Here is a 23529-nt window from a genome sequence, read left to right on the forward strand (position 1 = left end):
GTGCGAACGTGTGGAACTGCACTAAGTTCGTATCTCTTAGTAGTTCCTGGGCCCTCTCGTGGTCTTCAGTTGTTGTGAGATAGAGCCGGGTCTGTGCGCTCGAATTATTCGTTTCGAAACGAGTAATTTCGATGACTGCTAGTATGTCTTTGACCGCCTGCTGGGCGATGGGCGGTGAGATGATGATGGGAGGTGGGCGCCTCGCCTGGGTTGGCTGTACTGTAGGTTGCTGCTGTTGTGTAGGTTGCTGCTGCGGTGTAGGTTGCTGCTGCTGTGAGGACTGCTGCTCTTGAAGTAGTCTCAGGGGGTCATAAGTATTACTTACTTTTGTTGCGCGCTTTTCTGTTTCTGCTCGAGCTCGCACGAGGGTTTGGGCCTTCGCCACGTGTTTGGGTTTTGGTTTCTCCCACTCCGCCGCTCTCTTGGCTCCTCTGGACATTTCGGGAGTTTCATTTTGCGAGATAACTTCCATGAAGACTGGTTCCGGGTCTGGTGACTGAGGGGAGTACATCTCCTGGCAGCTGCTTCCTGCTACCGCCATATCGACGTGGTGGGAATCAGTAGGGGTTTGGTGTCCTGCCAGGGCAAGGCAGGCCCGGGCCTGAGGTACTGTGATACGGACCGTAACGAGGACAGAGAGCTCTGTTCACACGGTGTATCTTCTTCCGCTGCAGGACCTGTAAAAGTGAGTGAGGTGGGGGGTCGACTTCGATAAATCGATGTCGACCAACAAAAAATAAGACAAACGAATGTCTTGACAGAGCCTCTGTATGACGCACTACAATACGAACAGTACAGACGAACTGACGGGGGGGGGGGAACTGAACTGGGTATCATCTGTTGTAACTATGTACAACTTGCTCGAATGTTTATGTATAAGACATCTCCGAAACCTCGAAACAGTGTTCTTAGAGTTCTAGGGTATAAGATGATCCCTCACCTTCTCCCGTTTACCTTTGATGTTGGAGAGTTCAATTTTCTGGAAGAAAATTTTAATATTGACTTCATTTGGTAGAAATAAAAAAAATATAAGAAGATTTAACGAAATATTGTTAGTATGGTTTATGATTCAAATATTAGTTTTAAGGAATTATTGAGTCATTAATATTTTGATGTCGTGGGTATAATATATATTGCTGTAGAGGTTATTAGCTACTGGTGCTGATTCAATAGATTCGTGACTCTGCCAATTGATTCCCTAGATGATAATACTCAATGGCTGATTCATCCTCTTTGATAGTTCCGCTATCTTAATGAACTTGCTCTCTATCCCTCTTTAGTACGTAGCTTCTTATTTATTGACATCATAATAATGTTCTTAATACTTCTTGGGATCATGGATGTTTCTGTTGAATTGCTATTACGAAAATTTTAATTAATATGGAATTGGAGTTTCAGAAACAATATTTATAATGTATTTATGTATCTCTATTTTTAATTCTATTATATATTTTTATCGGTTCCTTATGGTCAAAAGATATTGATTCAGAATTAATATGGATCTATTCTTGATATTTAATTGAAAATATTGGGCTCTAGTTAGTTAATTATCAGACTTTTCTATGATTTAATTTGTGTTGCCATTCAAAATTACATTTAGGACTATTACTTATCTTAAGTGAATCCTTCTCTGGCGTAGCCTCTTCTCTATCATCTGTACCCTGTCATGTTCTATCGCTCGGACTTCGCCTCTGTTCTACCTTTCTTGATCTTATCCTTGGTCCAGCTGTTCTGGGTCTATCCTCTGCCGTCTGTGTCTCCAGCATGACCTCCTTTCGTTTTTTCCTTGATAGAATTATTTTCTTTCCTCTACTTTCTTTCCAGCCATTTCATTGGCTGATCAAATTTTGGGGGCGGAAAACAGATCTCCAATATGGAAAAATTGAGGAGGCATTCTGTATTTTGATATTCGGAACACTTTCATCTTTACACTGTTATATTTATCTATACTATTAATATAAGTGTATATTAATATACTTTACCTGTATATTTATGAGCCGGCAACTGCCCAGAATATCTATTTAATTAAATTTAATTTCTTTTTCAATCTGGGATTTTTAATAGATAACACATTCTATGTTATGATCAAAGTCCGGTTTTGTATGCAACAAAAACTCATCGAATATGATATATTACATGCATTAAGAAAGTGTATATCACAAAATGGTCTGAACAGCCTAGCTCAAATAGGAAAAGTCGTAAGAAACATATTTACAGCTGGTCTTTACCTAGGATGTTACATAATCTTTTTCTTTAAAATCGACGAACCAGAAGCAACATGTTATGTAATCGATTTTACAACTTTTTATGATTTTATCAAAAACGAATCTAATGAGTTGAACTCGGTAAATCAATGTAGAGATTAGGTTCATCTTTTTTGGATTATACTGACAAACTATTTTTCTGAAAAGAGTTGAAATTGAAGTTAGTAATATAGTCACTAAAAGGTTAAAATTAATTTTAACTTAAAGTAGTTTAGTAATTAAAAGTTGTGTTATGCGCCCTCTGCACCTGATGCTTTTCTGTAGAATTCATTCGTGTTTTTAAAAATGTAGATACATTTTTAGTTAGTTGGAAGACCTTTTATTTATTATTTATAGTTGTTTTTTTTTTGTTAAATCCTTCTATGTCCAAAATCGATTGAACATGGTATGCAATTGAATTTGAATTCTTTAGAGAATGTCAAACCCACGTGAAGAGTCGAAACAAAACAGAAAAACAACTATTGTCCTGAAAACTACAGTGAGCTCATAGAAGGTGGGAAGGGCAGAATATATCAACTCTATTTTTACCCACAAACCAGGACTGGACCATTTGAACAACTTGTGCGCCAGTTGTCGACAAAATAATTTTAGATTATATATTATACTTATATTATTGTTATATTTTTTTAACTTAATACTCCAAGATTCCATATAGTTCAGTCGGATTTAAATCGAGTCGAATCATATGTAGTTTCCATATATTTTAAAGATTTCCTAATATTCCTCCCAAATTGTTCTTATAAACAAAATTAATGACATATTTATTTTTTAATATTTGAGAGTATTTGCATCGAGTTAAATTTTGATAATAAAGTTTCTTATTTTAATTATGAAAATTTATTATTATTTTGATTAGTATAAATTTAAATTAAAGACAATATGTCTGAGAAATAAATTAACTTTTTTTTAATTATCTTTATTGAAATTTACAACTGTATATTACATAATACATTTAGTAAATATGATCTTAGTTAAAATGGAGTGTTACAGGCGTGTTATAGTGTTACCCATTGGTAGCACTCTAATGACATTTTACATTAGCTGGTCTCGTGGCCATCTTCTTTTCAGGCGCCTCGGAGGATTTTCAGGAATGGGAGAGGATACAAGGTTAGAAACTAGGTGGTTTGAGTGGTTAGGGAGTTAATAATGGAAGGAGTGATATCTGGTTCGGGATAAATTAACTTAAAATAGAAAAAACTTACATTGTACGTCACATAATTATTACCTTACAATATAACATTCTCTGACCTCCTATCCGTAGAGTTAAGTTTGTAGCTTTTATAATAAGAGCGCATATCTTATTTTTCATATTATTTTGATCTTACTTTCCCAAATGCTAAAGTTATTTGTTTTATTTATGTATTTCTAATGTCGCTTAGTAATAATGATAATGATCCCGATACCATCAATCGCTGATCACTAAATCTGTTTAGTCACGACCGTCCAAACCCTAATCCACAAGATCAACATAGACGCAATCATCCCACAACGTTTACCTCTCGGTTCAGTTTCAACCTTCACTTACCTATACATGGAATATATATTAAGGGGAAGCTTTATTATCGTGCAAAATTCCAGTGCTATCCATATTCCTGTCATTAGTGATATAAATTTAAATTAAAGAAATACACGAATACTGGGAATAAAAACATAAATTTATATTTCTTTGTATTATATAAACAAGTTTTTAGTGATCATCGTGGAATATTTTATTTTACATATAAATTGGAATAAAAATTGGTAGTAAAAAGTTTTGTTTAAACATTAAAAAGTTAGTTAAATTTAGTCGTCGTTAAGAAAGAAAAAGATAATCTAAAGAATGTTATGCTAAAACATCCGGGTGAATATTAATCATCATTAACACCATCGCGAATGCTACACGCTAGATTGAACTTGAAAATAGATTGTATTGTTATGGTGTTAGGAAACCTGTGAATTACTGATGTGCTGTGTAATGGCATAAGATTGGTAGTGAGAAATATTCAGAAGAATATACTGCGGTGTGAGAACTTATCAGGAGATAAAAAAAGATAAATTGTTTGCATTCCAAGGATCACAGTGGACACTCGAGGGGACTTGGATTCGTTCTGAAACGCTATTCGCTGTAAGATTGACATTTGCTATGACTATAAATAAATCAAGGGCAGAGTTTTGAAAAAGTCAATTTATGTGTAACATGAAAGGAAACATCAAGATGCAGGAACAAATACGGAATAACAATTCAGTGCAATTTAGAGAAACATGTTATTACGAACATTGTGTTTGAAGAGACACTAAATTGAAGTATAAATTAAAATTCTGGAATAATGACTTTAAATTAATTTTTTTATCCTGCTTACACTGTAATGAAAAAGATAATACATAATACATGTAAATTACAGTTATACAATTTGATCTACGAGTAGTGCAATTAAATGAACGGTTCTATAATTTGTTAAAATGGGTGTTGGTTGTTCGTTAGGTTGACAGGGGATACAGGGGATATTATTTATAAAAGTAAAATTTTAAATACTAATTTATTTGACTTTCATAATTTATTGTGCTTCCTGAGATCCTAAATATTCTACACTTTTTGTTTTCTTTTTAAGGAAAAAACTCCTTACCTCTTTATTTCTTTTGGATGACGTTTCGAACATCCGTCCATTATCTATTCCTATATTGATTATTATTAGTTTTAAATTTTTACTTTAGGGGATTTGTCTTCATTTTTATATCTGTTATTTTTTTTTTCTAATTTCTATTTGTAGACTCCATCTACCTGCCCCTTTCTTGCATATCGGGCTGTTGTAAAAGTTAAATTTAAAGTACTAATTATTGATTTGATTTTTTAAAATTTATTTCTTGGAAATATTGCAATCTGTCACTGTTCTTAGGAAAGCAGTTAATCGGGCTTAAATATGATTATATATTTTTCTACTTCTCATTAAAAACATTTGTTTCTAAAAGTTTCCAAATCCAAACAACATATCTAGAATCAGGCCTCATGTATTTATCAACTCTTTATTTGGCTCCTGCTTTCACTTATCTATGTAAGGAATATTGATGTGGAATACATAAAAGTATGGATATAGAATATAAGAGATTTCGAATACGAGTTTTCGGCGGAATTATACGTTTTTAGGCCCGTTGAGTCCAAATAACGAAGTTTGGCGAAATTGCCTGTGTGTTTTTTCAGTCCATTTGTTGCCAGAGGTCTATGGCTTTGAACAATCGGCTATCTTTAGGGGTTGTTTGTACCCCCCGGCCAGCGGCTCCTGGGCCAATATTGTAACCCTCGCCTTCCCTAGCCCAACAGCCCAATCCCTTATAACGCCATATGACAAAGGAAAGGCACTGTAAATATCTATGTATACTTTATACTGTATATATTAGCGTAATAAATTGAATTAGGAGGTAGGAAAAAAATAAATAAATAAAAAATTATCAGTTTAACTATTCCTCTCTTACAATACATTTGAAATAAAGCACAGCCAATTTCACTCATCATTATTGTTATCTAACCACCATATATCAAACCCTATAGATCTATAAGGCTTAAAAGAAAAAAAATACCAGTTTAGCTAAAAAAACAAAAGGCATAAAAGTAACTGAAATTACATATTTATATGCCCGGTATGTACAGCAACTATTTGGATAAAACCAACTGCCTAGAACTGTCATTCTAGAGCAGTAGTCCCACAAAATAATTTGAGAATCGGAAATTCCACGTCAATTTAACACTGTTTTGGACCAAACCGTTTCAAATTTTGCAAATGTGCTCTGTCCAGTTTATCCTAGTCTTTCGTAGCTTCTGATTAAAAGACGAATTGCTTTATTTATGTTAAATGATGATGTAGGGGTTTCGCCATTTTGTTACTTTACCCAAAGGGTTCCGCCATTTTCTTACTTCTACCAAAATAGTTCCGCCATTTTCCTATTTCTACCAAATGGGTTTCGCCGCCAAATAAACGTTTGAGAACACTTCTTTCCAGATTCAGTTTTTTTTTTCATTTTCTCGAAAACGGCATTAACAATTATGATTAAACTCGCCATATCAATGTACAATTAAATGTTCTTTGATCGACTGGGTCTTATCATCATTAAAGTAGTCTGCTGGGGCTTAAATGACGAATTTTTAAAAGTTCTATTTATAAAGTAACTTTAATTTTGTTTATTTGAAAACAATAAATATTGCTCATTGTTATAAATAATAAATAATGGATTAATATAAAATATTAAATAATTTCATGAATGACTAAAGGATAAAAAAGAGATATCGGATTTAAATAGTAAAAGTCGAACCACCGGAACTTTGCCGATTGTATTACGGCTTTGTTTTCTTTTGTTAACTTTTTATAAAATGATAATTTTATTCTTGGCATGATCACAATTTATACTCGTTATTTTCACCTTGAGAACTTTATTATACGAATTTTTATAGTAATAGGAAAATAAAAAAATATTGAGATTTTTATTTTTCCATTTATTTTTTATCTTTCGTTCCTGTTTCTTTTATCTTTGTAATTTTTAAGTACATTTTTAGGTCATATTACTGCGATACATGGGTTTAAATTTAAAACCTACATTAATCCTTAAAAAAATATCCTTAATCAGGGAAATATTATTAATAATTATTTAATATGGCTTAATAAGATAATAGGAGGATGGGAGTGGAAGGATCGGGAAGCCAGCAAATGGTAGAAGGCTGTAATTCGCGGCCCGGGTTGTTGGACCGGTTGTAGCTCCATTCATGTCTCGTCCATTCACTGCTTCCTCAGTCTGTCAGATTTCCTTAATGTCAGGGGCGGTCGCGTAGAGCTCTGAATAAATAAGGGTCTCAATGACTGGAAACATCTTCGTCTAAATATTTTGAAAATGGCCGAAAGAGTTCTAACATTTTATATAAAGTAAACGAAATAGTTTAAAACGATATTTTTTCCGAAAGGGCCCTAAAATTTAATAAGCGGAGTTAGCTGCCCCATTAAGAGATCCGCCCTGACTTAATGTTACATAATTATTATTTCAATATTCTTGAAGCTTCTGTTTAATGGTTCTTATTAAAATAATAAGATTTAGTCACGTTGTACTTAATGAGATAAATTATCTTAGGTCCTCCCACACGTTTATTGTTCTAAATGTTTTTATTACCAATAAAAAAACTTTGACCAGATAAAATAAAGAAGTTGTATGTTATATTTCTAATCATATATATGGAAACTGATATTTATGGTATTACATAATTATGAGAATAACTGTTACAAATAGTTTTGTCTATATATTAAATATTATTTATTTAAATTAGAAGAAGATAATCGACCGTATGAAGTAGATTGGAGGAAGATAGTCCGGTTGGCTGTCAATAAATGTATCAAAATAATAAAAGAAAACTATTTATAGTTAAACAACGTTTCGATCCTCTTTGGAGGGCTCCGTCAGGTCTGACGATTTGGTCAGTTATTCTTTCTACATTCAATAAATAGTTTTCTTTTACTATTTTGATACCTTTATGAAACGCCACCCCGGACTGTCTTCCTCCAATTATTTATTTAAATTATTAAAAAAAGAAAAAAAATCTTACATTCGACATAATTCAAACCCTCTGAAACAATTAGAAATAAATTTTCCAAAATATATGTTTGCATTATCATATTGGCCATTCTCACAAGAATTTCCAATACATCTTATCTAAGATTCTCTTATTTTTCCTACATTTTTGATCTCAAATTTGAACTGTGTGACCTGCCATTTCTAAAGACACTCAAACAAATTATTATTATGCAGTGTTAATGAATAAAATGAAGAACTAAAGAAAAATTGCGAGTAGATGCTCACCTGTGTTGATTTGCTAATACACAGCATACAGATCAGTCTAATAGCCAATATTAAAAGGGATGAGTTGTTATTTGTCGAATACATCTTTTTTTAATTTTAATATATTGTTGGTGATGAGCAAACGATTATTGAACGCGTCGATTTTGAAAAACTAGGATCGAGGTTGATAGTTTACCGTATGTAATAATTTTAGGAACATGGTCCTAGTGACGGTCAAGAAAGATATAAAAGTGGCTAAAATATTTATTAATAACCGACGTTTCATCCCACTTTACAGGGTTTCATTAGGGCTGAGTCCAGAAAGGATAATGCCCATTCTCGAACTATGCTCAATCTTCGTAATCAAAATAGCTTCGCGAAATGGGGTATAACTTTGGAAAGTATTTGGATTTGTTTTTAACTATTTTTTATAGAAAAACGTGTTTTTCTTTACTGAAAACTAGATGAAATTCTCCTTAAACTTTTCATTGTTTCGTAACTCCAGTTTCGACTTACTTGACTTTTTCTTTTAGCGGTTCATATAATCTCAAATGATTTTCTCTCAGAATTAAAATCAATCGCAATGAAATGGATTTCGAATTAACCTTAAGTTGGAGCCCTATATAGATTTTGTAGGTTTCATATAATCTGACTATTTTAGCCCCTCAGAAGTTCCTGTTTAATATATATTTTTTTTTTTTTTTCCGGCCAAGACTCCCATTGGAGTCCTATACTGCCTAACCATGGTTGGGGGGGTCAAAGTTCTTCATTTTGTGGGACCGCCACGCAATGAAAAAAGTCAACGTCCCAGGCCGGATTCGAACCGGCACCGCCAATAAACATCAAATTGGTAAGACTGTGTCTTAACCACTGAGCTATGGGCGGCCCTATTTTATCTTGTTATAGTCAGTTACAATTCAAAATATTTTTTAATAGAAAATATTTGTATTTACCTCATGAAAACAGTTTTCAGTTAATGGTAAGGACATTTAAGGACTTCTATGGATATTTAAGGAATATCTTAATGTAAAATCAACATCTGTAACGAATCTGGTATTGTATTTATGGTGAAATCTTTGTTACAATTTTCGATAATGGTTCATTAAATTTACATAATTAAATTTCATTGAATTTACATGTATATTTTATTTGTACTGGTGAACCATTTGACATATATTGTTTATATTTATTTGTTAAATATTATTTAATTACTTATTGGTGTGAATTTTTTACTGACTAGTTTCACACCATTAGTAGGTATTGTACCTGATCAAAACATATGTATATTAATTTCAAATATTTGTTTTGTGGATGATTTATTTTTATTTACTTATATGATATGTAGTTTATTACTCCTTGAAGGCTGTTTTATTTTATATTTGATTTAGTTTTTAGAATTTTTTTTTTATAACTTTATCTAAATAATCCATTGATTTTATTTATTCATTATGAAGTGTTTGTGTACACCATTTATATTTATTTATTATTCTTTTGCTATAAATTAATTTTTTTTTTTAATTTGTTATTTTATCTTATGTTTTTATTTATTTGGACTTAGCTTTAATTTTTAAATACATAGATGTAGGAATATGTCTTGTATGGACCATTGGTGTACTTAGAGAAAATGGATTGTTATTTTGATCATATTTCATTAGATCCAAACCTATACACGATTTTGAAGAAATACTGAATGTAAATAAAAATTAATTCGTTAAATATTACGTACAGGACATTAAAATTATAACATTAATAAAATAATTTATTTATCGAAATACGTGACAAATTACTTATGAATTGCTAAGTAATTATAAATTACTTTTATTTATTCAAATTCAACTGATGGGAACAGTTTAAAATTATTTGTTCTTTAGAGGGATTCAATTTTTTTTTGTATTTTCTTGTAAACAGGTAAAAAAAATATCACATTCTAGAGGCAATTATATCTAAAACGTATTCGCTAATTGTTAAAAACAGAGTGATAAAGAAGATGTATATATTATCTAAAAGTTTAGTTGCCACTACTCCTAATGATTCTCTCTTGTCTTTTCTTATATCTCTCTTGTCTTTTCTTATTCTCTCTTGTCTTTCAAATTTAGTGTCTTAATTAGCAAATTGAAGGTTGAGGAAATTTTGAGTTTGAGATTCCTAAGATATTCACTATCTCATTTTTCAAAATAAGATAGTAGCCAAGATTAACAAGACTATGTTATTAAGCTATCCAATATTTACAACCATTTTGTATCACGTACTTATTTAACTATTCGTCAAAAATAATGGTTTATTTTGGTGTACATTCTTTCTCTTTTAATGGGAATAGTATTTTTAAAAATATGGGTGAATTTTGCTCAATGAAATTCCAATATTGTTCAATATTGATGACCTCTAAAAGCCACTTTTTGAACTCCACCACAATGCACATATAAATTTTCAACTTGTATACTCTCTTTGCGCTCATGAGCTGTTGAGATGAGAATAAGCTTAAAAAAGTCCTGGACGGGGCGAAATTTTATGGCGGAATACTGAATTTCAGCTGATATATATTTTGTTTTTTTCTTTATGTCTTTGCACTAAAGACCTTGTAGGTCTTTGACCGCGTGAACCAGCTTTTTCCACGACTGGCTGTCTTGGGCAACTGCTTTCCAGTTTGCTACATGCAGCTCTTTTGCATATTTGTTGATTATGAACCCCCACTTCTTGCCCTCTAAAGTCAAGTATTTTGGGGAAAAATACAAAGTGAAAATTTTACCATTGAATTTTGGTTGTTCATAGCTAACTATAATAATTTAAAATTACGGCCCCGATATTTTTTCTTTATCAGGTTATATCGTAAGTGATAACCATTTAAATTCCTACACTATTGATTATATTTAACAATAATTTGTGGTATTCAATTTCATTAACTTTTTAGTAGGTATTTTATTTTTTCATATCATTATGTAATTTAATAAGTGCAATATTGTTATTAAAAAACGTGTTTAAAATAAATTGTATTTAATTTATTCATCAATAATTCGGACATCTATTCAAATTAAATTCTAAAAATATATTATGTGTTCTCTGTCTGTGACAAGTTATTTATAATTTCTTTTTATTTTTGTAACCGCAAAAATCGGTCTAATTTCAACATTTTAGGTCCTACAATCCAAAAAACTATTTCTCTAGGTGCATCGAATGGTCCATGAACGTTTTAATAAACGACAGAGTTACGACCTTTGACCTTCCAAGTTAAATGAAACACTTGTCGACAACAGAGTAATTGTCGAGAACATTGCCTCATGGTTCGGCATGTCTCATTATGTCTTAATAGCCATCATATTTTGCACTATATGAGCTATCATTTCAAACAAAATCATCATTAGTAAGATTTTTCACGAGCTGATGGAAAACAAAAAATGGGATGAAACAGAAAAATTAGTTTTAGGTGGAGTAAATAAAGTTTGAATCAGTACAATATGTTAATAGTACAGGACTGCGATACATAAAATCCATCCCGTTTAACATAAATCTGAAAAAAAAAATTTTAATTAGTTTATAAAACATTTTATACGGAAATATATTTTTGCTGGTTCTAAAAGAATGAAAATGAAGATTTAAACAGCTTCAACTCAAGTAAGAGTTTCAGGACAGCCAGACATGAGTTTCCATGTTAAATGTGGCAATAATTAGTTTTTGAAATTATATGTTAATCTATGTTCTATGTATGATTCTTATGTACAGTAATCTTACATACCTTATAAATCAGGTTCAGTTGGATCATACTTCTAATGACTAAAGATTTTAACCAGTTATATTTAATTTTTCCCTATGTTCCTCAAGCCGAGGTAAAAAAGGCAGTTATTTTACCCCAATTTTAGATTACTTTAATGAAAACTATGTATAATTACTAGTCAAAATTGATGAGTCTGCCAAGTATTGATAGGGGGGATAAAAAATGGATTCATAACGTTAAAAAAAAAAAATTCATTCTGAGCTTCTTATCTTTAAAACTATCCACAACAGTAGAAAACCTAAGAGAATATCATTCAAAGTAGAGTAAATTTGCTAAAATATGAGCCCTAATAGACATATTTACGTTTAATAGTTTTCGAAGTATAGATTTTTAAATTACAACATTTCATTTAAAATGCACTGAAATTAGGGCTCATATTTTGGAAATTTACTATACTTTAAATGATGTTCTTTTAGGTTTTCTAGTGTTTTTGGCAGTTTTAAAGGTCAGAACGAATAATTAATTATTTTTTACGTTTTGAAATAGCCGTCATTTTTGTATTCCCCTACTTATAATTGGCAGACTCATATCATAAATTTTGACTGGTAATTATACACAGTTTTCATTAAAGTAATAAAACATTGGTTTGAAATAAGTGCCTTTTTTCTCCTCTTGAGCTCTTGTACTATTATGGCTGAGTCACATTTTATCCAAATAAATTATTAAGTTGGATTGAGAAAGAACATAACTTGGGTTCGGGCGTCGGACACTAGACTCGTAACTCTCAAGGCTCTTTGGAATCCCTTGGACAGTAAAAACTTAAGTTTCTGTTCTGTCAGCCGCGAGTCGCCTTTGAGGTCAAGGACCCTCCTTTGGTCTTTATAAAGTGAGGACCTGGCCCTTCAATGGAATAGGAGGGTGAGAGAGAAATAGCTATTGAGTGTGATGATTACTTGCCGGTTCAACTGTTTGTCAGTACCTTTAAGGTGGTTTACCCTGCTCCAGATTTTGAATTTTTTTTATATCTTGCATTTTTGATCGTCTTTATTTATTTCTTAGCTTCCATAGAGTATTACTGAAAAATAGAAACCCTACTTACAATAGAGTGTAGATTAGATATATGTGCGTGTTTTTTTTCTCAATAAAATGTGGAGCAAAGTTTATGGGTACGTGAGAAGAATTTCCACTGTTGGTCTAAAATCCATTTCAAATAATCTAGAAATCAACGGCTGATGGAATTTAAGGCTCTCGTCCTCGAAGAAAAGAGCCACTATTTATAATAAATGTTTCGTTGTTCAAAGTTGATATGCTTTTAAATACATATATATCCAAATTATATTATATATGTAAAGTATTTTCTAATTTAAATAACTATGCTGCTGCTTCATTTTAGCACTCCTAGCAGCACCCCTAGCGGTCCCGAGGTGAACTATCATAAGAAGGTTATAAGAAATGTTGTGTTTACAAATTATTAGGTTTCGTTTATAAAAATAACTTTGTCAAGATCCCTTCAATTACTTGTAATAGTTCACTATTAGATTCATTAAAACTGTTGAAAGGGACTTTTATTCTATTCTATTGTTTTAGGTAAGTAGAACGGTGTTTCTACTTTGATATATTTTACTTAGGACTTCTATTATCACTCTGTAACCTTTTGATTTATTATAAGCTATTGTTTTAGCAAACGTCTAACTGTCTACTTTCTTCAGAATTACATATATATATATTTATTTATTATTATTTTTTTTTATTATAAGAGAAAAAACATATCAAGTTTGAGAAAAGAAACATTTTAGTCCTATTTTTAGTTATACCATCACCTGTCGATTTCCAGATATTTGTAATGGATTTTAGGCCAGGAGTGGAAATTTTTCTCAAGTACCCATAAACTTGGTTCACTTTTTATTTTTTGGTCGATTTCAAATTACACAAAGATTTTTTATTAAAATTGAAAGTGTGTTAAAAATCAAAATGACATTGACAATAAGCTAAATTATCCAATTTAAAGGTCACACTTACCTTAATAAAGTAATAAAATTATTGTATTTTTGTAATTACGTTAACTTATTAAATTAATTGATTAAAGTCGGATTAATTTTGTGAATTTCTCCAATTATCGCTTTTAAATTTTAATTAACTGGCTGTAAATAATTTAGTTAAGTTCTTTGGATGGTGAGAGAGGCCCAAGCCAATCGTCCTATTTGCATTGCAGAAATGCATTCCAAGCTGAGGATTGCGGACTACCTCCTTTCCAGGTTGTCATGTTAAATTATGTATGACTGGTTTGGCCAGACCTCATAACCTATTGACATTAATATCTATCGGCGTCTTGTAAATTAGGCTTCGGATTTACTTTTTAATGCTACCGCTAAATCTTTTTTTCATATCGAATTAATTTAGTAACTGGATTAAGAAATTAACTTTCGACCAAACTCGTTAAATCAAAGTTCTCGGAAGAATTGAAATGAGCTTGTTGTTACTCAAGTGGGATTTTCCATCAGATGATCAGAGATATTTCTTTAAGCAGCAAATATTAGCATATGCACTAATAATAACTACTCTTATTTATGGGATTATTTATTTCGTCTAAATCATTTGTGTTGTGGATACAAATAAAGTGAACCTTAGATAAACGTAAACATTTTAGTGTTAATAATAGTTTTATAACGATTTAAAATTTTTAATAAGATTAGTATTAATAATAGTTATGAGTTTATATAAAGACGGGAAACGTTATTTTTTTGAGTATGTCTAAAATTATTATTTTATGAAATCCATCGTTTTTGGTGGTTTCTGTGAAACTAAAATGTGTCCACTTATTAATTCTATTGCTATTAAACTCCTAACTTGCAATAACCGTAGCTGATTTATACATTTATGATTTATTTTCAATAGCTCCAAATTGGCCGTTTGTATATGATGAGGTTAGTAAAGTAAAGTGACAATTTTGCTAATAAACAATTTTTCGCTATCTCCCTTTGCCTGAACCAAATTTACTCTTTAGTATTGACCAAAATGTAAAATAATCAATAATTATTCTTATTATTTTTTTTTGTAATATTACATTCTGTCAATGGTAATATGGATGATAGAGCATATTCACAGCTATAATTACTAATATATAAATTAAATGATAACAAAATAAGAAATAGGAGAGAAGGAAAAAAAAAATAAAATAAATAAATAAACAAAAATAATAATCTTAAAGTAAAATAATATCTTAAACACAATCATTCCTGTTTAAATTGAACGACAATAAAATAATAATAATAAAATAAATAAATCTATACTGCTACAACCTATGAAGGGTCAGGGGTGCAGTACTTTGTTAGGAAGTACTTTTACTAGACAAACGGTTGTGCAAGGAGATGATTTGGTCAGAATCACACTCAACCCTGATTTTTCCCCGATTAAGAGTGAACACCGAAGATCTGAATTTTAATAATAATGAGTTAAATGACTCTCTTCATATAACTGTTTCTCTCTCTCAACATAATATTTATTTAACCTTTATCTAGGAATAAAAATAGATTATATTTCATTATTTATTCTTGCTCTCTGATTTCTTCGGAAGTTGTAGTTTAAATTATTAAAACCTCAACAATAAATTTTCTATCGATATAATTTCGAAATAGACGTAGGGAATAAGAGCTATGTTGTAATCACTCCACTTTTTCATAAATTTTCTATTAACTTAAATAATGGAACAGAAGGTATACAGTACCCATAATACCGATTACATACTACTCAAATTATAATTTGCATACTGTAAATCTTCCATTTACAACATGTTTTAATTTACATTACTTTATCCATCACAACGTTTAGAGGCCATCGCCCCATCATAATTCTACAATTTCATATTATGCACACCACATGAAATATGTAAATTTATAAAAATGATATAATTAAATATTCAATCTTCACAATCATGAAAATATTGTAGAAAATTAACAGAATAGTGTATTTGTAAACCTTACTTTTTTGGGGCTACCATCTCTAGTTACCTTTTTTGTGTATTATGATGTGGTTATTGCTAACCTTATATTCTCCGACCATCTTATCATTTTACTATGGATGATTTTTTATTTGTATGTTTAGTTGGTTTTGATAATGAACTATTGATGTGCTCTTTCCATCTACCATGCCACCATTGAGGTTCTATTTCACGTAAGCTTCAGAAATTATTTTTCTGTTTAATGCCACATGAAGCAATATAAATCGATTTGGTAAGCGTCCCAAGTGTTTCATTTAACTGTTTCATGACACTGTCTTACAAAGCAATATGATTCTATTTTTTGAGCACTGGAAGGTTTTCATTTAACTTGTTATAAAAATACTTTGGATATGGAAGTACTGCTTGAGATTTGACAAGCTAACCGCCGGTTCCCAGACGACACAGACCCCGAAACTTACAATACGATAACTTCGCTGTCGGCGCTGACGAGATTGCTGCCTCCGGACCTGCTGGTGGAGCACGTGTCGAGGCTGCCCTCCCGAAGACAGCGGAGGCTGAGCCAGTGCCTGGAGGAGGATGAGAGCGAAGAGGACCTGCGGTTGCCCCAATCTCCTCGCCATACCGACCCCGTCTTCGTGGACACCTCCCTTGTCTCTATGAAGAAGGAAGCACCCAAGAAGGCTGTGTCCCTCACCGACGGCAGTGATCTCTGGGTCCGGAGGGTCCCCATCAAGAAGAAAGTAAGCCTAGTGCTCATAACTATGTTTATTCCTTACTAGCTATATTTCTTTATTCTGGATCTAACAACTTGGTTTATCTATCATTTAACTTTCAATTATTTCATATATGTCTGTAACTATTCTAATAACTATAATAGAAATTATATATTTCTTGGAATTGTGTCTAATCTAACCATTATAAACTACAAAATAGTGGATGTGACAAAGTGATATCCATCTTTAATTTTTTTTTTTCAGATAGCCAAAATATGATACTTATCTCTGTGAAAAGTGTCCTTTTTATGTTTGATGAAAAAATCTTTACTTACATAAAGCTTGATGTATATGTTGTACTGCTTGTAGTATAAATAATACGAACATTCTGTTGACAACCTTATAGAGCTAGTTCCTATTTCCAGATAGATTATTATCAAGTATGCATACAATTTGTTAATTACGTAGTGGTAATTTGCCAATGTCTTTATATTTGTCTGTATATTTCTATCAAGTAGGTCAGCAAAGTTTTCTTTGGAGAGGTTATATCTCTCTTATGGCTTAAATATTGAGAATCTGTATTCTTTTAATATATGTATTATATCTATAATTATGCTGTTCAGTAGAAAGTATCGAATATCGGCTAATTGATAGAAAAGGTGCTAGTATTTGTGTATTTCAAAACTTTAGACTCGACCATTTCTAGTTGCCAGGCAGGATTAGAAATTAAATTTGAAATTGTTTTTTCAAAATTTTTTGTTATAACTGAAGATGAAATAAAGCGAACTGCAAAATGAGATAAGACTAGATAACGTTAAATGGGTAATATCACTGCTTCGCTTTGATAGTGAAAAAATAAAGAGTTTTGATTTTTCTCTAATTAAACGGATTCCAAAAAATATTTTATAGACTGGAAACTCACTTTACATCTAATATGGAATTTAAAAACACATTTTTTGCCAGATTCTGATGTTAGCCTAGGAAGTATGTAGTTAAAGCTGTCTAAGAACAGTAGAGTGTGTCGTTTCATGTCTGATTTATTATGGGATTTAAACCCAATCATTTCTGATTATATATATATATATGATTGACTGTATTTTTCTGAATACGTCGTATCATTTCTCGTTTTTTCGATTTTTTGTTTTTTTGACAACAAATGTGAAAAATGTTGAATTACTTTTTTTCGATTGCAATATTTGAGATGACTGAGTGTATAAATCTGACCTTAACCTCCGACAAATTTTTTATTTCTCCCTAGTTCGTTCCTTTATTGGCCGGGAACATTTTTCTATCTACCACATTCCTTCTGCCTGCTTCTGTTACTATTATTGTAAGCTTTTTTATTAAATGATATAGGTTTTAAATTAGTATAATATAAACTCTTAAAATAGCAATCTAGAAAATTGAGTAAAAATGAGATATTTCCTCCCTATCCTACCACTAATTTCAAGCCGGGGTACAATGCAATTTCTTGGAGAGGAAGAGATTTTGTCAACAATTTTGGAAGGATTTTCCAACCATATTGAAATCATTTTATCTTACCAACTATACTATATTTGAACTTTTCATTTATCTGTTGCGGATATTACTCTTTGCAAACAGTCTCTTCATTCAAACGCATTGCAACTACAAAATCGCAATTTCTTTACATAGTGGTGTTGGTTTTATAGTTTAGTGACTCTTAATAATTTGGAAGTATGTTCTCACATTTCCAAACTTTTTGTGAAGTGAAATCTCCTCTATCTTATTGCATTATATTAGTTGCTGCTCTCCGAAATCCACTGGTATTTAGTTGAAAACATAGGATTTGAGTGGAATATGTAAAAAAAAAAAAACTTGTATTAATCTACTAAAATATTTATTGTATTGAATTTAGTAAAAAGTAAAGAAAAAAAAAATATTAAACTTCGAGCTTAAAGCAACACCAATGAGACGAAGGTTTCGCTTCGAATCTCAGTACTTGCTAACACTGCTTGACAGTATCAGGTGCTGGTGAGCAATATAAAATACTGTGTTAAAAATTACTATATTTTTGTTGATTTAATAACGGAATTATTAATTTGTTTCACCATCTAACCATCACTATTTTACTTACAAGTTCTAAGTTTTTTATCCTATCCCAACTTCAGTTTCAGAATTATATTTATTAATATCTTAGAGATTTTGGGATACTGGGTTCCAGCTCTTCAGTATCTATAATTTGAAGATGTGTTTGAAAATAAAATTATCTACATTTGTATATAATTAATTAATTACATTGCTATGGTTTTATGTAGAAAAGTCAAACAATAAGTTTTTAAAATAATTTTACTTACTTACTTTTTAACTAAATAACAAATCTAAAAATATATAATATCTATAATGAAGTTGGTTCAAAGACTAAATTTTTTTTTGGCAATCCACAACGAAGGTGAAGATGTTTCCCTATGCATATTGACTGATCTTTCGGGAACCTTCCTAATATCATCCATATCTATACTAAAATAAATAAGCTGATTCCATAGCAATAGTTAATATTAAGAATTATTTATAAATAAAATAAAATTGAGAGATAAAATAAAATATACATATATTTACATTTTTATGACATCTATTAATGTCGCTTACTATTACCGAGTAAAAAAATATATATATTTTTCTTTTCTCTACATGTCATATATATATTTGTATATTTTTGTTTTCTTGAGTTAATAAAAAAAAAAATCGGGAATATGAAAACTGTTACCGTTTATTGAAGTTCCCAAATGGTATGGTAATCCACTGTCTAACAAATGCATGCAGTTTGTCAGTAGGTGTTTTACAGTTAGTGGTACGTTACAAATATTGGTCTACATTTCTACTGTTGGTTTAGATGTCCCTAATGGTAAGTATTCTTGGGTTAGTTGAATGTGTCAAATTCGAAGCCTGGTCACTATTACTTTGTGTCGCCTGCAGGCTTTGGGTTCATGTCTTCCATCGATGTACTGTACTCTTAATTTGTTTTCTGTTGTGTTTGTCCAAGTTGCCTGACTATATTTAAAAAAAGATCAAAGATCAACATTTAATGAGCGACTTTAGAGAAAAGGGATAGTTCAATTAATCTTTTAATTAAATAATAATTTAACCCCAGATATCAGTTATAAACGTAATGTTTTAATTTTCATTAAATATTTCTAGATATTGTTTATTAATTTTATTTTTGATTGTATTTTTTGGTTTATTAACATCTTCAAAAACTTACTTCATGCCTATAATTACTTTTTATCGTGTTCTTGCTTATTGCTGTGTGATTTCTACGTATATAATATAGCTTTAATGTTTTAATTATTCCTCAATTTAAATCATTCCATTCAGGAAGCTTTTAGTTGGATGTTATTATTAGACTCCGTTGTTTGGCTGTGTGCCCTTTATGTATTTAAAACTGTTTGCTATAAAATTATATCTGATCTTCAGCTTGGTTTTAATTACTATCCTTCAATCCATCTGATCAGTTATTAATGATAGGGTGAAAATAAAAGCTAAAATATTTGTTGTGTGATTTATATATGTGAGGTGGTTTTTATTGTTTTGTTTTAAAAGGTGCTTATTTATTGTATTTTTTTTTTGGACATATATTGCTGTACTTGAAAAATTCTTTGACACTTAATGGAATTAGTTTCGTTGTTTTTTATTTTTTTCATTAATTAAAGGCAGGGTAGGAAGATAAGAAAAATACCTAAGTATTATGTCTTCATCAAAGATTTGATTACTAAACTTCGTAAAATTACAGAAGAGACGTGGTTTGGCAAATATTCCAACATTGAACAAGACAATCTATTGATAGATGAACTTGGCTCTCGTGGACAAACCTTCAAGACACCTTGAACCCTTTTCGAAATCTAATAGCAAATCTTCATTGACATTAATGCTCAATGGTTGGACCGTTTGATCTTTTTTAAAAATATATAACTTATTTTTAGTCAATCTGAATAATTTGCTATAACGAATTGCAATTACTTGTCATTCAAATTTAATTTTTAATAGTTTTATTTTTCTTCATGGTTCACAAGGATGTCCCTGAATTACTGAGGCTCTGATTTGTTGACGTGGCTCCGTGATGATTATTAATCTTATATCACTTTAAAGTATATTTAACTTTGTTGGTTCAAAACAAATAACCAGTTCACATTTTTACTAGTAGTGCATAATGGATAACTGTAAACTATGAAAGAATTTGATAATTAACCTAAGGAAATAATAAAGAGGAAAAATAATTTTTTATGGTTCAAAACACATTTCTGGAGATGAGAGTTAGTGATATAGACGTGTTATTTAGCGTTGGAAAGCCAGTGATTTTATAAAAAATATTATTTAATACATAAAGCTGTTAAAGATAATCAATAATGACAAGAAATATAAATAAAAGAATTCTTCTAACATGGGTTTGTGCGGAGGTATGCAAAATGGGTTTTACTTTTCGCCATTATGATAAATGCTTTCCTCGCCATAGTTATTATAGTAGGTATTAATAGTTACGTTTTTTTAACTTAACATATTTTTGAGCCTTTCAGCTTACAGGATGACTCTGTAAAATCATTCTTAGTATTTTCAATATTGATTGTATTACAATTTAGCAGTATCTAGTTCATTATTTAAAATAATAAGGGAAAAAAAGTATCTTATAATCACGAAACGAGGAAGGGAGAATTATATTATATTAGGTATTGAGATTTTGGGTTTTGATGGAGGTGTGTTACGGTTGCTTTCATCTGCTTAGTAGTCACAATTAATGAGTCTGCCAAGTATAGTTAGTGGAAATAAAAAATGGTGGATGGTTATAACCATTAAAAAGAAAAATTATATTTAATTTGGAGCTTAAACTACCTATCCATACTAGAAATCCATATCGTTTAAACTACCTACAATACTAGAAAGTCTTGTAAAACATCATTTAAAGTAAAGTAAATTTACTGAAATATGAGACCTTACTAAACTGTACAGGTACAATGGTTCCCGAGATACAGTTTTTGTAAAAGCAACATTTCATAAAAAATGTACGTAAAAAATCAATGGTTAGTGAATTTATTGTAGGAAATCTATATATAAGGAATCGTTGGACGTTCAGATGTCTTTAAATAATAAAATTAAAGATAATTTAATGTACTGTAAAGTATTTCATAACGTTTATCTTCGTAGGAGTATTACTTTTTATGATATTTGCTAAAATAAATCGATTTATAGTTGTTCAGACAAAATTTGATATACAAAACTATCACTAGGAAGATAAACGTTAATAACTACTTTATAGTACATTAAACTATCTTTAATTTGATTGCTGGAAGACATTTTTACGGCTAATAGTTCCTCAGATATTGGTTTCAATAAATCAAATCTTTTACGGGAATAACTAGAAATCAACATTTAGAGAATTAATTTTGGAGAATATTATAAAAACTAATAGTCCTACGAAGATATACGTCATGTTCTACTTTATAGCATATTAAACTATCTTTAATTTGAATACTAATAGGCATTTGCATGTCTCATGGTTCCTGAGATAAAGAACGTAGATAGGTATACTAGAGCTTATATTTATATTTATTCTACTTTCAATAATGTTAGCAATAGTTCAATAGCTCTCAATAATAAATTAATTTTTTTTTTAAATTTTAAAACAGCCGCCATTGCTATTCATATTCCCCTAACCATACTTTGCAGACTCATCAATTTATATTAGTAATTATACATAGTTTTCAATAAAGTAATAAAAAATTGGGGTGAAAAAGCTTATTTTTTTCTACAGAGTTCTTCCACTAAAACCTAAGTGTAGGGCTAGTATTTTATTATTATTATTATTATATTTTGTGTTTACTCTTAAAAAAAAAACCTGACACTGAGCTCCAAGACCTTTCAGAACTATGTAGAGGTTTTAGTTATCCAATGGGTTTGGTCTCACTCTTAATATCTTCAAATCGATTTGTCGTTTCTTACGCCTTTCTCCTATTTTAGAATATTACTAGTAATGGTTTTTAGCTATTTTTTGCGATTAAGATTTATAAAAGCATATGTTCTGTTCAAGATAAATAAAAATTGTATTACTGTCTAAAATATGGAAACTGATAAGATTCTCATCTGAGGCGGTTCTTGAAGTTTTTTCGCCACGGCACACTTGGGATAAAAAGTTTGCGACACAATTATCCATAGAGCGTTTTTAGGAAAAGAAGAAACAACAGTGCAAAGTAAATTCTGGTATGCACTGTATATTTTTATATTGTTTTTTTTTTTTTTGTAATATTTTAAGATTGTAGCATTCGCTTGACTACTTGCTACACCTAGTTTAGGAACCACTGATCTAAGGTTTATTTTTAGATGAAAAAGTTATCAGCAGAAGCCATTACTGATTATCTCTGGTCTATAACTTTATAGCGATTTTTATTGCTCATGTAATCGTCTCTTTTGAGTCATCTAAAGGATCGTTTATTTGTTGTAGCTCGTTAAAAAAAAAAACCATGGTATTTATGCTCTTATTCACTCTTTGTTAAAAACAATATTAATAGCAATATTAAATAATAAAGTAAAGTCACAATTGTTCCGTCTGTGCTCCTCCTTGTCTAATTTTGTATGTCATCTCATGAGATAACTTAAAAAAAAGATAGTAATAATTATGGCTAAGCGAATCCAAAGGTTCGATGCCGATGTCACCTATCGTTCTCTACAAATATCTGTCCAGTGACGCCCCTTAATGTTGTAATCTTGTTAGGAACAAATGTATGTTTTTATCCCTTCCTCGAGAAACCCTAAAATACGAATTTCTATAGCAACTTAAAAATAAATTTTTTGTTTGTTGTTGTTTGTTAGTTTTGAAAGGGCGTTTAACAGCTTGGTCATCTTGGCCCGTTGGTTGTTGGCTTTGGTAAGGCCTAGTTGTTTTAGTCATAGCTTTGGTATGGTGTACTGATCCGCACCAGTTATAATTAAATTTGTGGCAATTATAATTTGTTTAATAATCGTAACGATATTTCGAAAGGATGGTGAAAAGCAGATAACTGACTGTTCTAATTTTAAAAATAAGGCAGGTTAAATAGATAATTATAATAATTAAAGGCTGGTTATTAAGTTAGTCTGATGGATGAATTT

General features: G+C 30.7%; 1 protein-coding gene across 5 annotated transcripts in view; it reads left to right on the forward strand.

The window, feature by feature from the left end:
- SNF4Agamma (SNF4/AMP-activated protein kinase gamma subunit) overlaps positions 1–23529 on the forward strand; it is a 503643-nt gene that overhangs the window by 43409 nt on the left and 436705 nt on the right. For 3 of the 5 annotated variants that reach the window (XM_067046458.1, XM_067046457.1, XM_067046459.1), the window contains exon 2: positions 16157–16461. The exons of the other annotated variants lie outside the window; for them this stretch is intronic. In XM_067046458.1, coding sequence (XP_066902559.1) covers positions 16157–16461 — 305 coding nt within the window. The remainder of the gene's footprint in view (positions 1–16156; positions 16462–23529) is intronic. 5 annotated transcript variants of the gene reach the window in all.

Source organism: Halyomorpha halys, unplaced genomic scaffold, assembly GCF_000696795.3.
Source record: "Halyomorpha halys isolate HHAL.00 unplaced genomic scaffold, Hhal_1.1 Scaffold533.1, whole genome shotgun sequence".
NCBI classification, from domain to species: Eukaryota; Metazoa; Arthropoda; class Insecta; order Hemiptera; family Pentatomidae; genus Halyomorpha; species Halyomorpha halys.